The 14,294-nt window shown below is 41.8% G+C and overlaps 1 protein-coding gene across 1 annotated transcript in view; it reads left to right on the top strand.

Moving 5' to 3' along the window:
* The window catches only part of cmasa (cytidine monophosphate N-acetylneuraminic acid synthetase a), a 39,089-nt gene extending 25,104 nt beyond the window's left edge, over positions 1-13,985 (top strand). The window contains exons 5-8 of the mRNA XM_020534621.2: positions 36-130; positions 6,979-7,129; positions 10,299-10,452; positions 13,743-13,985. Coding sequence (XP_020390210.2) covers positions 36-130; positions 6,979-7,129; positions 10,299-10,452; positions 13,743-13,930 — 588 coding nt within the window. The 3' untranslated portion in view covers positions 13,931-13,985. The remainder of the gene's footprint in view (positions 1-35; positions 131-6,978; positions 7,130-10,298; positions 10,453-13,742) is intronic.
* The last annotated feature ends 309 nt before the right edge of the window (positions 13,986-14,294 follow it).

Here is a 14,294-nt window from a genome sequence, read left to right as displayed (position 1 = left end):
GGACATTTACCGTCACTAATTGTTTTCTTACCTAGGGTGGTAAAGTAGCCTACTATGAAATGGAGTCACAATACAGTGTTGATATCGATGTAGACATTGACTGGCCAATTGCTGAACAGAGAGTAAAGAGGTAACATACTAATTCACAGAATAAAAAAGCTGAAACTTCAAATATACAATCAACTGCAATACTCAAGTTTTTTTTGAGTGATTTCATTGTCACGTGATGATCAGGTCCATATTTTTGTGATGTGTCGATATATAGGCATTCATTTTCCAACAAGAATTCTCTGTTTGCTCAACCATCCATCACAGAATTCTTCCATGCTGCAAGTGTATGGAATATCACCAAATAAGAGTCACCCCCAAGAAAATTTCAGGATTGATTCAATAGTGCCTTCTGTGACATTATAGTTTAAAGGTTTCTTCCTGAGATATACCTTAAATTTTTTTGCATAATGTATCACCTGCACCTAATGTGACTAAATCAGGTAACTATTTTCTGTGATAGTAGGAACTGCCAATGCTGGAAAATCTGAGATAACAAGGTGTAGAGCTGGATGAACACAACAGGCCAGGCAGCATCAGAGGAGCAGGAAAGCTGACGTTTCGGGTCTGGACGCTTCTTCAGAAATGGGGGAGGGGAAGGGGACTCAAATAAATAGAAAGGGGGAGAGGCAGTGATGGAAGGTGGGTAAAGGAGCAGATAGGTGGCGAGAAGACAGACAGGTCAAGGAGGCGGGGATGGAGCCAGTAAAGGTGAGTGTAGGTAGGGAGTTGGGATGGGAGTTGGTCAATTGAGGGAAGACGGACGGGTCAAGGAGGTGGGGATGAGGTTGGTAGATAGGAGGTGGTGGTGCGGGTTGGTCAGTGAGGTGGTTCCACTCCTGGAAATCCCAGATGACCTCATATCTCAAGGACCGCAATTTCCCCTCCACAGTGGTCGAAAACGGCCTCTACTGCATCTCTCGCGTTTCCCGCAACTCCTCCCTCACACCCCTTCCCACAATTAACAACAAAGACAGAAAACCCCTTGTCCTCACGTACCACCCCACCAACCTCCGGATTCAACGCATCATCTTCTGCCACCTGCAATCTGACCCCACCACCAAGGACATTTTTCCCTCCCCACTCTTATCTGCCTTCTGGAGGGACCGCTCTCTCCGTGACTCCCTTGTCTGCTCCAGACTTCCCACTAGCCACCACCCCTGTCACTTTTCCCTGCAACCGCAGGAAGTGCTACACCTCCCCCCTCACCCCCATCCCAGGCCCCAAGAAAACCTTCCACATTAAACAGATGTTCACCTGCACATCTGCTAATGTGGTATATTGTATCCGCTGTTCCCGATGTGGCCTCCTCTACATCGGGGAAACCAAGTGAAGGCTTGGAGACCGCTTTGTGGAATACCTACGCTCGGTTTGTAACAAACAACAACACCTCCCAGTCGCGAACCACCTCAACTCCACCACCACCACGCCACCCGAAGATTGCAAAAACAGCACCTCATATTTCGCTTGGGAATCCTGCAGCCCAATGGTCTCAATGTGGACTTCACAAGCTTCAAAATCTCCCCACCCTCAACCGCATCCCAAAACCAGCCCAACTCGTCCCCGCCTCCTTGACCTGTCCGTCTTTTCTCCCACCTATCCACTCCTCCCACCTCACTGACCAACCCCCACCCCCACCTCCTACCTACCAATCTCATCCCCACCTCCTTGACCTGTCCGTCTCCCCTCAATTGACCAACCCTTATCCCAACTCCCTACCTACACTCACCTTTACTGGCTCCATCCCCGCCCCCTTGACCTGTCTGTCTTCTCTCCACCTATCTGCTCCTTTACCCACCTTCCATCATCGCCTCCCCCACCTCTCTCTATTTATTCCAGAGTCCCCTTCCACTCCCCCATTTCTGAAGAAGGGTCCAGACTCAAAACGTCAGCCTTCCTGCTCCTCTGATACTGCCTGGCCTACTGTGTTCATCCAGCTCCACACCTTGTTATCTCTGACCACTTTGCTATATCTATTTCAGAATCTTTTGCTTCAACTAAATGTATGTTTTTTTACATGACTGCATTACTTAATTTCCATTGTATTTGTGTCTTGGGCACTACGTTGATATATAGGGCATGCAGTGATGACTTGCCAGAACCACATCACTGTTCTACTCGATTTTCATAACTGCTAACGTCTGCCAGTATTCAGACTTTCCACGCACCCATCCTAAATGTCTTGGAATGTGCTGACAGGAGAATACTGGAAGGGGGCCCTGGAAATTCACTTTTTGTTCCTAGACAGGATTCAAACTCACTGCACTGACAGAGCTTCATTCTCCATTTGTTCTGACGACTGAAGAGGAAGTATTCACTGTTCTAGAGCATCAGGCTGTTTCTTGCAGAAGTGACTTCTTCAATAAAGAAAACCTTTTGTGACTTCCATTTTCACTTTTGCAACGTACTCCTTGTTGGTCACCCATCCTACTGCTCTGTAATATGAGATAATGACAGGAGTGGGCCATACAGCTTCTTCTGTCAAATGAAAGCTGATCTACCTCGACTCCAGTTTCCTGCCCTATTCTCGCATCCCGTGACTCCCGTAGTGTCTGATTTATGTCTTGAGTCTCCTACATGAAGGAATTTCTCCTCCTCTTCATTCTAAACAGCCAAATTCTTAACTTTTGTGTCAATGAACCCCTAGTTCGCATCTCTCTAGTAAGGGGAAGTAATCTGAGTATCGACCTTACCAAGCCCCTGGCAAAGTTTATCTGTCTCAATGAGGTTGCTTCCTTTTTTTAAACTTGAGCACTATTGTCCCATTCTGCTCAATCTCCTAAAACAATCCTTTCACTCCAGGGATCAATCTAGTGAAGCTTTGATCCCTCCCACAAAGGTTAATGTAAGCGATCAAAACTCTTGTGATCTCACCAAAATCCTGTTACAGGTGCAGCAGGACACTGCAACACGCAAGCAATAAAGTCTAATGCATGATTCACCTACCTTGTTATTTGTTGTGCCTTCATGTTAACTTAGTGATTTGTGCACAAGGACATCAAAATTCCTTTGCACCAATATTTACTAGTCTCTTGTCTAAAGAATATTCTTTTCTATTCTCTGTACCACAGTGGTCATTTTATGTGTTGTCACATTATATTCTACCTGCTACCTTCTTGTTGACTTATTTAATAGGGATATATCACTCTCCTTTTTGTGTTTCCCTCAAAGGTTACTATTGCAGCAAGCTTCATCTTGTACCTCATCACAAACTCGCAGCCTCCCAGTCTTCTCTGATTGCTGACTGAGTCTCCTACCCATTGCAACCTAGCATCCTCCCTGTCTTCCCCACTCCCATTACGGCAACCTGTTTTCTCCCCCAGTACTTTTACTGTCTCCCTTCAGCCCTCTCAGCCTACCTCTCCCTGCTACTGCCATTCTTTCCCCCCCGCCTCCTCCCCAGGTCCCTGGAACATGTAGGTGGGCTACCTTGGCTCAAAATTGGCTCCCAGACTTGACAAATAGATGGCTAGCTCCCAGCTTGGGTACACACGTGTCCCTTCCATCCTGCCTAGCCAGCGGTTAGCTAATGGCTGCAATAGACATTTTTAATCAGTAAGGGAAGCGAGTGTTATGGGGATAAGAGAAAAAAAGTGAAGTTGAGCAAGATCAGATCAGCTGTGATCTCACTGAGTGGCAGAGACTTGATGGGCTGAATGGCCTACTTCTCTTCCATTGTATTATGGTCTTATGTTCTAACTGTTGCTATATATTAGTTTTAGCTCTTGAACAAACCTCTACTATTAGTATATCTTGCACCCAGTCTCATACATCAGTTACCTTTGCTCGTTTTCATTCTATTCTCTACCCAGGCAAGAGTAAAATTGTTCTTTTTTTTTTTTGTTGAATTCTCTGTTCCCTTGCTCTTTCTTACTTTTCTAAGTCCCCCCAGGCCTTTAATTCCCTCCAAGGTTTCCTCCCTTTTGTTCATCATCTCTGTACTGATAGTTTTATCTGTCCCACTCTCTGAAACTCCCTCTCGGAACAGAGTTCAAATCTTCATCAATTATTTTCTCAGAGTGCTCAAAGCCTTCCAGAATTGGAGCTCCTTGTTCATTTTATTTTATTCTTCTCCACTGCACCAGATAGAAAGGTATAATTGTCTAGTTCATGTGACTTGCATGAAATCATTCTGGAAGGTTTAAGTGCTTTCCAATACACAGTTTTAAGAAAAAATAAAAATGTGCTACTATCTGATATCTCTGCTATGTCAAACATAATTGATCCGCCCACTGCAACTCATGATCTATTCGTCTTGTTGCTAAACTGTGTTAATTTAAAAAAAAATCCTTTAATATGATAAAGCATCTGAAGGAATTTCACAAGTCATAATCAAAGATTGACAGTGAGCAAAAGAAGATGCTATTAAGAGAAGTGTGCAATCACTTGGTTAGAGAGGTTGATTCTGAGTGGAGTTTTAATAGAGAAGAGAGAGGCAGAGAGACTTCTAGATGCTCAGGCAAGAAATAGATTTGAACCATGAATGTGGTAGACCCAATCAGTGCAATCTTGCTGCTCTTGGGCCACAACTCCTGCCTCCTCTCTGTATCCCTTGATTCTGAAAGATCAGGAGTCTATCTACCCCAGTCTTCAATGCATTCAAAATGAAGACTCCACAATCTTCTGGGGAAAAGATAACGAAGGAATTTCTCCCCATCTCGGACAAAATGATTGGTACCTTGTTTTTAAACTGCCCCGTTCCTTCTGCTCCCGGGCCACCAGGCAAAATCACTCACCAACTATTCTATCAGCCCCTCTGGAACCTTATAGACTCATGGAGTAATACAGCATGGAAACAGACCCTTTGGTCCAACCAGTCCATGCCGACCATAATCCCAAACTAAACTAGTCCCACCTGCCTGCACTTGACCCATATCCTTCCATGTACTTACTTTTTTCTTATTCATGGACTTATCCAAATGCCTTTTAAATGTTGTAAATGTACCTGCATCCAGCACTTACTTTGGTAATTCATTCCACGCATGAACCAATCTCTGTTAAGAAAAATTTTCCTCGTGTCAGTTTTGAAATCTTTCTTCTATCACCTTAAAAATATAGTCCCTAGTCTTAAAATCCCTCACCCTAGGGAAAAGACACCTGCCATTCACCTTATCTATACCCCTCATGATTTTATAAACCTCTTTAAGATTATTCCTCAACATTCCTATGCTCCAGTGAAAAAGGTCCCACCCTAGCCAGCCTCACCTTATAACTCAAAATCTCTATTTCCAGCAACATCTTGGTAAATCTATCCTTCCTATAACAGGGCGACCAGAACTGGACACAGTACTCCAGAAGAGGCCTCACCAACATCCTGTCCAACCTCAACACACTGTCCCAATTCCTATACTCAAAAGTCTGCCCAATGAAGGCAACCATTCTAAATGCCCTTTTTAACCATCCTATCTATATGTGATGCAAACTCCAAATAATTAATTATCTGAATCCCTAGGTCTCTCTGTTCTATAACACTAACCCAAGGCCCTACTTTTCATTGTATAAGTCTTGCCTTTGTTTATTTTATCAAAATGTACTTTATCTAAGTTAAACTCCATCTGCCAATCTGCAGCCCTTTGGCCCAGTTGATCAAGATCTCGGTTATCTTGGATGAGCTCCTTCACTGTCCATTATACCACCAGTCTTGATGTCACTGAAAAAATTACTAACTATGCTTTCCATGTTTCATCTAAATCATTTACATAAATGACAAACAAAAGAGGACCCAGCACTGATTCCTGTGGAACACCGCTGGTCACAGGCCTCCAGTGCGAAAAACAACGTGCCACCATCACTCTCTGTCTCCTGCCATTAAGTCAATTTTATATCCAATTGGCAAATTCACCCTGAATCCAACATGATTGAATTTTACTAATTAGCCTACCATGAGGAACCTTGTTGAAGGCTTTAGTAAAGCCCAAGTAGACAGTGTCTCCCACTCTGCCGTCATCAATTTGTTTGATTACCTCCTCAAAAGACTCAATCAAGTTTGTGGGACATGATTTCCCTCACACAAAATCGTGCTGATTATCCCTAATCATTCCTTGCCTCTGCAAATGCATATAAATCCTACCTTTCACAATCACTTCCAACAACTTACCCACCACTGAAGTCAGACTCAGAGGCCTAAGTTCACAGGCTTATCATTACAGCCCTTCTTAATTAAAAGCACAACATTAGCTACTCTCCAGTCATTGGCACCTCACCTGTTTTTATAGATGATGCAAATATTTCTGCAAGGGTCCCTGCAATTTGTATGTAACAATCTTGTATATTTAAATCAGATTGCCTCTCATTTTTCTAAACTCCAGAGAATATAGGGCCTTTTTGTTCAACTTCTCATCGTATAACAACCCTCCCATCCCAGGGACTAATTTAGTGAACTTTTGCTGTATTACCCTCCAGATGTAGTTTCACCAAAACTTTGCGCAATTGTAACTGTAGCTCTTATAGTCCTAGTCCCTGGCGATAAAGAACAGCTTACTACTTGACTTCCTAATTTCTTGCTGTACTTGCATGCTGACTTTGTGTAGCCTGTGTGAGTAAAACCAAGCACACAGTCATTGACATTCCAGATAAAGAACAGAAAATTGTTCCTTTTACAAGGTTACGAGCCAGCAGGTTGAGGTGAGATCAGCTTGATTTCCTGGCATGGAGCAAATATTTAGGTAGAGGTTAATTATCAATCTCAAATAACAGATTCTCTGACTGATGAGTGTTTTAATGTTTCACGTGACTGTCTACACTGATCATTATGACAGTCATTGAGTTACATATGGCACAGGAGGAAGCCATGCGGCCCCTGAGGCCGTGCTGGTGTTCTGCATTGCGATCTACTCGCCTGTTTGATCTGTGCAGTTTTATTTCCTTCCAAGTGCTCATCCAATTTTCTTTTGAACCCACCTGATTGTCTCTTTTCTCTTTCTGTTATAGGTATGGTTACTATGGCAAGATCGAGGAAGTTAAGCTCCTCGTTTGTAACCTGAATGAGCAACTTGTGAAATTCCTGAACTCAAGCACAGTGAATGCTTATTTGCCTGGTATTCCAGCTCTTGAAATGCTAAAGGGCAAAAAGCAGGTTTCGGTACGCATACTGTTTTTTGTAACTTTGTTAACTTACATTTTCCTATATCAATAACAGGCCCAACACTGAAAGCATTTTGTGGTTCTACTGGAAAGTATTCTAACCAAAATGAATGTTGAGATATAACTTCAGAGTACAAAATGACCTTTGACTGCTGACATCCAAAAATAATTTCACTAATAAAGTATCTTTTAAAATAGTTTTAAAAGAAAAACCCCATGGTGCTTCACAAGCGTGGCAACAAACATTAAGTACTTCATGAGGCTCAGTGTTACAAGGGGAGCACTCCAACAGTTCTTCAAGGAGGGAAGAAAGATAACATTTTCTTCTGTAATCCTGTGATGAAAAAAACATTTCTAATCCTATTTTAAAGGAGTAATGATCGTAGAATTGTATCTTTGAAAGAGCTACCCACTTCCCCATTCTTGCCTCCTCATTAGGTTATAGAAATTTTTCTCAGTTCATGGGAGCTCAAATTTTGCAATTGCACTCTCCCCGGAGAGATTTACCAAGTGAATGCCTATGTGTTAGAATGTGCAGACCCAATCCTAAATTGTACAGTGAGGGACATCATCTCGCAACTGCTGGAGTGCCTTAGCAAGTTTGCCTCGTAATGTGACGTAGCCCACGTTCTATCCAGCTCAACAACAGTCCTGATCTAACAAAGCTCTTTCGAAGTTAAAAGTTAGGACTACTTTTAGAACTTCTCAACTGCAAAGGAAGACCGTGGCAGCTCTTTTTTTATTTATCTATTAAGAAAAAAACAACTGGTAAAGAGAATGTGGGATCCACAGAAGATGAATGCAGTTGGGGAGCTAATGGTACAATAGGGGAATGGCAGAATTGTTACATGAGTGCCTTCACAGTGGAGGAAGAAAACAGGTTCTGGAGGTACCAGCAAACTTCAGAATCTATCAAGGAGAGGAATTTGGTAGATCGTTATCATTATAATATATTTTATTAAACGACTGGAGAAAATGCTGCTGTGAATGCTAAATGAACTGAAATTGTCAATGCTTAATACTGATTGATAGATCTTTGCTGCGTAAGAATGTAGCGATTATGGTTCAAAGGTAATTAAATGGAGCCCTGGTACTTATCAGGCATGATCTGAATAAATGGCAAAATAGGCTGAAGACTGAAATTGCTGCCTCTTATCTTTATCCCAGCCACTTGTTGCAGAATGAGATTCTTTTACCAATCACCTTAAATCTTGTTTATCTGGTTTTAGAGATCACCACAGGTGTGGCAGCTGGCATGGAACAGTGAATACTGTGGCAGGTTTTGCTCTTTGAGGCTAGGGCTGCTAAAGGAAACAATAGTATACATTAGAATGCTACAGAAAATGTTTCAGTGGAAGGGAAACCTGAAGTGTATCACTTAGTCTATCAGTGTCATTTTTGGACCAGTAATAGATATTCAGTTTTGGTTTAATGTAAATCTAACCAAACTGGACAACTGGCTGACCCTTACCTGTGATGCTTATACCAGCTACGTCTGCCTGGCACTTATTGAGACAATCTGAGGTAGGTTTGCCAGTCAGATTGATTTATTTTAATGAGATTGCATGTGGCTGGAAAAATAACTGACTGTATTATAAATGGTATTTTCTAATAGATCTGTAATTTAATTGTTCTATTCTTAACAATCAGTATGGTAGGTTTCTTCAGACAGTTATAGATTTTGTTATTCAGTAGTGGTGTTTTATTGATTTAGGATTCCTACCTCTACAAATCCATGCATCACACGCAGCAAAAGAGAGGTTCAACAATTTTCAATCCATTATTTGTAAGCTGAGGTGGTTTTTCCTGTGTGGAGGATGAAAGTGCTGTAGCACCTTGCCACAACCACGGGATATCCCAAAGAATTTCATAGCCAAATTTTGAAATGTGGCTATTGCAATTTAGAAAATTGTTAGCCAGCATATGTACAGCAAGCTCACACAGACTGCAATGTGACACCAACCAGGTAATCTGCTTCAGGGGTTCAACGTTGGTTGATGATGATTATTGACTGGGACTCCAGGGAGAGCTCCATTGGTCCTTTTGGAATTGTGCCTTAGGAACTTCTATATTCATTTTTGTAATGAGTAACTTGACATCCATCTCATGGGATCATGGAACCTTTCAGCAGGGAAGGGTTTCACTTGATCTGTCAAGCCTGAGCCACGGTCTCGTTTTGTTTCCAGTAACCCCATTTATAAATTCAATTATGCCATACAATTTTCTTCACTGCCTTGTCAACGTGCTGAGATCTGACCGGCGCCTAAGATTTATGACCGTGCAACACTGAGTGCCTCTGCTCTCGCACCCACTCACCCCCTCCCCCTCCCCCAGCTCAAAATATTTTGACATCTCACTCAAAACGGAGTATCTCTGACCATGCAGCATTCTTTCATTATTGCACTGGATAGTCAGCTGGTTTGTGCACTGAAGTCTCTGGAGTAGAATTTGAACCAATAATCTTTTATCTCGAAGACATAGCTGCCAGTTGCTACTGCTGTGCTGTAGCTGACAACATTTAATCAGAAACTGATCAGTACCTGAACCATTATCTATACCTCAATGGTACTGATTTATTCAGATTGTTAATGATTAATTGTTAAATATCGATAAGCCTGCCTAAGTTTTCCCTTGTTGATTGGGTCATAGAGAATTTGGAAAGCTTACAAAGGTTTATTGAAAGACAACTTTCTACAAACAATCTGATTGCAAATAGGAACAATGTAAGAACATTTTTCATCTAGTTCTTGTAGTAATATTGATTTAATCTTGTGCCTTTATTGGATACTCCGCAATTACTGGATTCAGAAGACACGGATTTCTCAGTTTTAAATGCTTCTAATCAGGTAGATCAGATATTCGGTAGCTGACCTGCTTGTTTCAGTAAAGCTTGTTCTTTACAAAGTTGTGAAACCCGTGAAAAGGCCTCCACCACTTTAGCATTCAAAGTTACACTTTATGGGGAGCTGATGGGAAAAATGTATAAAAGGCAGTTTTGATTTTCTATTGGCCAAAAAGTGAAAAATAACCAAATGAAGTCCCGGTGAGGAATCCACTGGTAGGGCATGGTGAATGGTCTACTAGCGAGCTGCTACTCAACCCTTGTATACACGTACCTAGTTTAATAGAAGAAAATTTGTGGTAATTGTTGCCTCTGTTTTCTCTAGGTGAAATTCTTTCCAAACACTGATACATCAAATAATGAAGGCGAGAAACATAGTTCAAATAAAGAAATGAAGGAATGTGCACAGGACAAACTCCGAACTGTGGAAAATTTAGTGAATAAGCTAGGCATCACTTGGAAAAATGTGGCTTGCTTCGGTGAGTGTTTTGTGTTATGACAGTTCTGCAAGGGGTGGAAAGTGGCTGGTGTGTTAAAGTCCTTAGGTTACTTTTGTTCTTTAAACCTGCTTTTAACAGTGTGCCAGCATTGTTTCCAAGAATTTCATTCCGTAGAAATACAAGTTCTGTTTATCCTTCAATCATAAAAGCATTCCATGAGCTGCCTTAATCGCTTGCTGCATCTGCATACTAACATTTTATGACTCATGCACTAGAACACCTGAATCCCTTTGCACCATGATATTCTGCATTTATTCTCCAGTCAAATAATACTGTGTGTTTTTATTTTTCTTTCCAAAATGAACAATTCATGTTTTCCCACACTATACTCTTGTCAGATTTTTTTCAACTCATTCAGTCTGTCTGTACCTGTCTGTGTCTTTGTTATATCACCTTCACAACTTAACTTCCTACCTATCCCTTTGTTCTCCTCGTTTAAATCATTGTTGATATCAATTCAAGAGAGTTGAAATCCCAGCACAGACCCCAGCGAGACTCCACTCATCACATCCTGCCAATCTGAAAAAGATCCATTTATATTTACTCTGTTTTCTGCTGCTGGCTAGCCAATCTTCTGTTCCTACTAATACATTAGCCCGTACACCACAAGCTTTTATTTTCTGCAAAAGCCTTTGATGTAGTATCTTATCAAATGCCTTCTGGAAATCCTTGTACATCTACAGGCTGCCTTAGTAAAGACTTGTCAATATTTAGAGGCGGCACAGTGGCTCAGTGGTTAGCACTGCTGCCTCACAGCACCAGGGACCCAGGTTTGATTCCACCCTCGGGCGACTGTCTGTGTGGAGTTTGCATATTCTCCCTGTGTCTGCATGGGTTTCCTCCTGGTGCTCTGGTTTTCTCCCACAGTCAAAAGATGTGCAGGCAAGGTGGATTGGCCATGCTAAATTGCCCATAGTGTTCAGGGATGTATAGATTAGGTGGGTTGTAGGGATGGGTCTGGGTGGAATGCTCTGAGGGTCAGAGTGTTGGGCCGAAGGGCCTGTTTCCACACTGGAGGGATTCTATGATGATCTGTGATTTAAAGGGATGTAAGTCAATTCTTCAAGTTCCGTTGAGGTCTTTCAAGGACAACAAGGCAAGAATATTTGTATAACATAGAAATTCTGCTGCCCTCCTACCCATTCTGACTGAGGGGACACAAGCAGAAATTTAGCCTACAGTGTTTCCCCCTCCTAAACACAGTTTCCAGTACACATCAAAACAAGGCAAGAACACCAGCAGAGCTGAAACCCAACCCCAATCGTAGGCCTCTCCCTCCTCAGAGAGGAACACTACTAACCCTCAGGTTCCCTCAGGTTTCTTTGATTTAAGAAATGAACATGTAATGCGTCTGTTTACAAGAGGTTCCTTGAATAATCTGGGTATTACGAAAGATGTTAGAGTGTGGATTTGGTCCAGTGTTGACCTAAGTACCATCCTGGCAGATGAGACCCAAAATGTTTAAGATGGCAATATTGAAATATGGCAATACCGAAGGAAGTTCGGACCCTTGTTCTCAGCCATCTTCAGCCTCATTACAGCTGTAATCACCAAATTCTGTCATACAAATAACATTTAAAGTTTGCACTTTGATTGTAGAGAAAATAACGTGCCTAAAATTTCTGTAATCTTATTACAAATGTAATAACCTGGGGCATTACTGCACTTTATTGATGACTGCTTAATCACTCAAATTTTTGTGTGATTGACGATGCCCTTATTGGTGAGGAATGAAGTTTATATTATAATATTTATGAGTAGTAGAAAGTTATAAAGTCATTTTGATACAGAAAGAGGCCATTCAGTCCATTGAGACTATGTCAGCTCATATTCTGACAGGGTTAGATGAAGAGGAATGGCAGAAATCTTGTGTAGAGTGTAAACCCGGTCATAGACCAGTTGTTGCGAATAGCCTGTATGTCTATAAATGCAATATGTTTCTGTATCTGTAAACCATGATCTTTTCTTTCCCCTAACGTGCTTACCTTGGTCACTGGAGGTAACCTGCCATAATTACTGTCATGAAGAAATAGCTTTGCATCAATTGTCGAAGTTTGTTAGGCTGAAATAACCTATTCCAAAAGTGTCAGCATGCAGATTACTACAGCAGTTTATTGTTTGGGCACAGAGTAAAATGAAAACATTATTGTGGTGTAGCAAGTACTCCAGAGGGAGCTCGCTGAATTCCTTAACTTCAATAAGCAATGGCAACAAGCATTTACAGTTTCTAACCTTCTGAAGGAGATTGATTGATTAAATGCAGCTTCACACCAAACTATGTAGAATCACATATCACATAGAATCCCTACAGTGTGGAAACATGCCCTACGGCCCAACGAGTCCACACCGACCCTTGGAGCATCCCACCCAGACCCACCCCTTTATAACCCACCGACGCTACACATCCCTGAACACTATGGGCACTTTAGCATGGCCAATTCACCTAATCTGCACATCTTTGGACTGTGGGAGGAAACCGGAGCACCCGGAGGAAACTCATGCAGGCACAGGGAGAACGTGCAAACTCCACACAGACAGTCGCCCGAGGGTGGAATCGAACCCAGGTCCCTGGCGTTGTGAGGCAGCAGTGCTAACCACTGAGCCACTACATAATGAGATATTAAAAGAAATAGATTGTGGGGATGATTGTAAAGGCTGGGAATGAGGCAGTGTGCTTTTCGGAAGGAATTCAGAATGTGCAGCTGAAGGCACAGCAGCTAAATGTGGCGTGAAGAAAATCAGTGACGTGCAAGTGGTCTAAATTGGAGAAGTGCTGAGATCATTGGTGTTCTTTGAAGCTGTAGGAGCTAGCAGAGATAGGGAGGACAAGGCCAGAGGAGAAATTGAACTGGCGATTGCAAAATTTATATGTGATACATTGGAGGACTGAAAATCAACAGAAGGGGAGTAGACTGCTGTAAGGCACCCTGGTAATTTTCTGCCCATCTGAAACAAAAGGAGGAAGGAACCTCCCTTATTCAGGTGGTAAGATAGGCTCAAGTGCAGGATTAAGGTAGACTTCCTCCGAATGAATTTTCTTGCATGCAGCAAACCTGATTGAAGTATAATTAGCTGTTTTAATCACTTTGTTGGGAAACACAAACGGTTATTTTTGTTTGCAGTTATCATTCAAATTTAAATCTGATTTTATTTAAAACCTGCCTTTCCAATTTCTGCATCATAGCTGACTTGTAAGATAAACTGCATAATATGTTCACAATTGATTTTAAATAGAAAACAGTAACATTTCTTTTCTCTCAACAAAATAGGAAACACTGAATGTGACCTTGAGTGTCTAAAGAAAGCTGAGGTTCGAGGTGCCCCTCATAATGCAGTGCCTTCTATCCTGGAAGTGGCAAGCTACATCTGTACACACGATGCTGAAATTAGATCATTTGAGGAATTTGTTCAACATGTGCTGCTGCTTTTAGAAAAACTTGAAAATAAGTCACCCTAAAAGAAATGCGCTACAAACTAATGATATTTAAATTATTATTAAACTATTCCTAAACTAAAAGTTATGTTTCCCTGCATTTTGTTTGCCATGTGGATGAATGTACTTTATCTAATGTTTTAAACCAATGCAAGTATGGCACTCGTCATTTGAGTGCCAGGCTGAGCGGCAGAAGTGACCACAGCCTTCCAGACTTTCTCATCATAGCAACAGCGAATGACTTGGTTGTTGGAGTTCTGGATCAGTCAGTCTTTGCTGTTATCTAGTTGCTTCCTTCACTATTGGTCTCTGGCTCCTCTTCAGTTACCTCTTTGTTGAAAGATAGGCTACACGCCTTCTGCATGGATAATATGTCCAAAGAACTCCA

The sequence above is a fragment of the Rhincodon typus genome, chromosome 22, assembly GCF_021869965.1.
Source record: "Rhincodon typus isolate 14 chromosome 22, sRhiTyp1.1, whole genome shotgun sequence".
Taxonomy (NCBI): domain Eukaryota; kingdom Metazoa; phylum Chordata; class Chondrichthyes; order Orectolobiformes; family Rhincodontidae; genus Rhincodon; species Rhincodon typus.
Note: the sequence above shows the minus strand (reverse complement) of the source record. Positions and strands in the feature narration are given on the sequence as shown.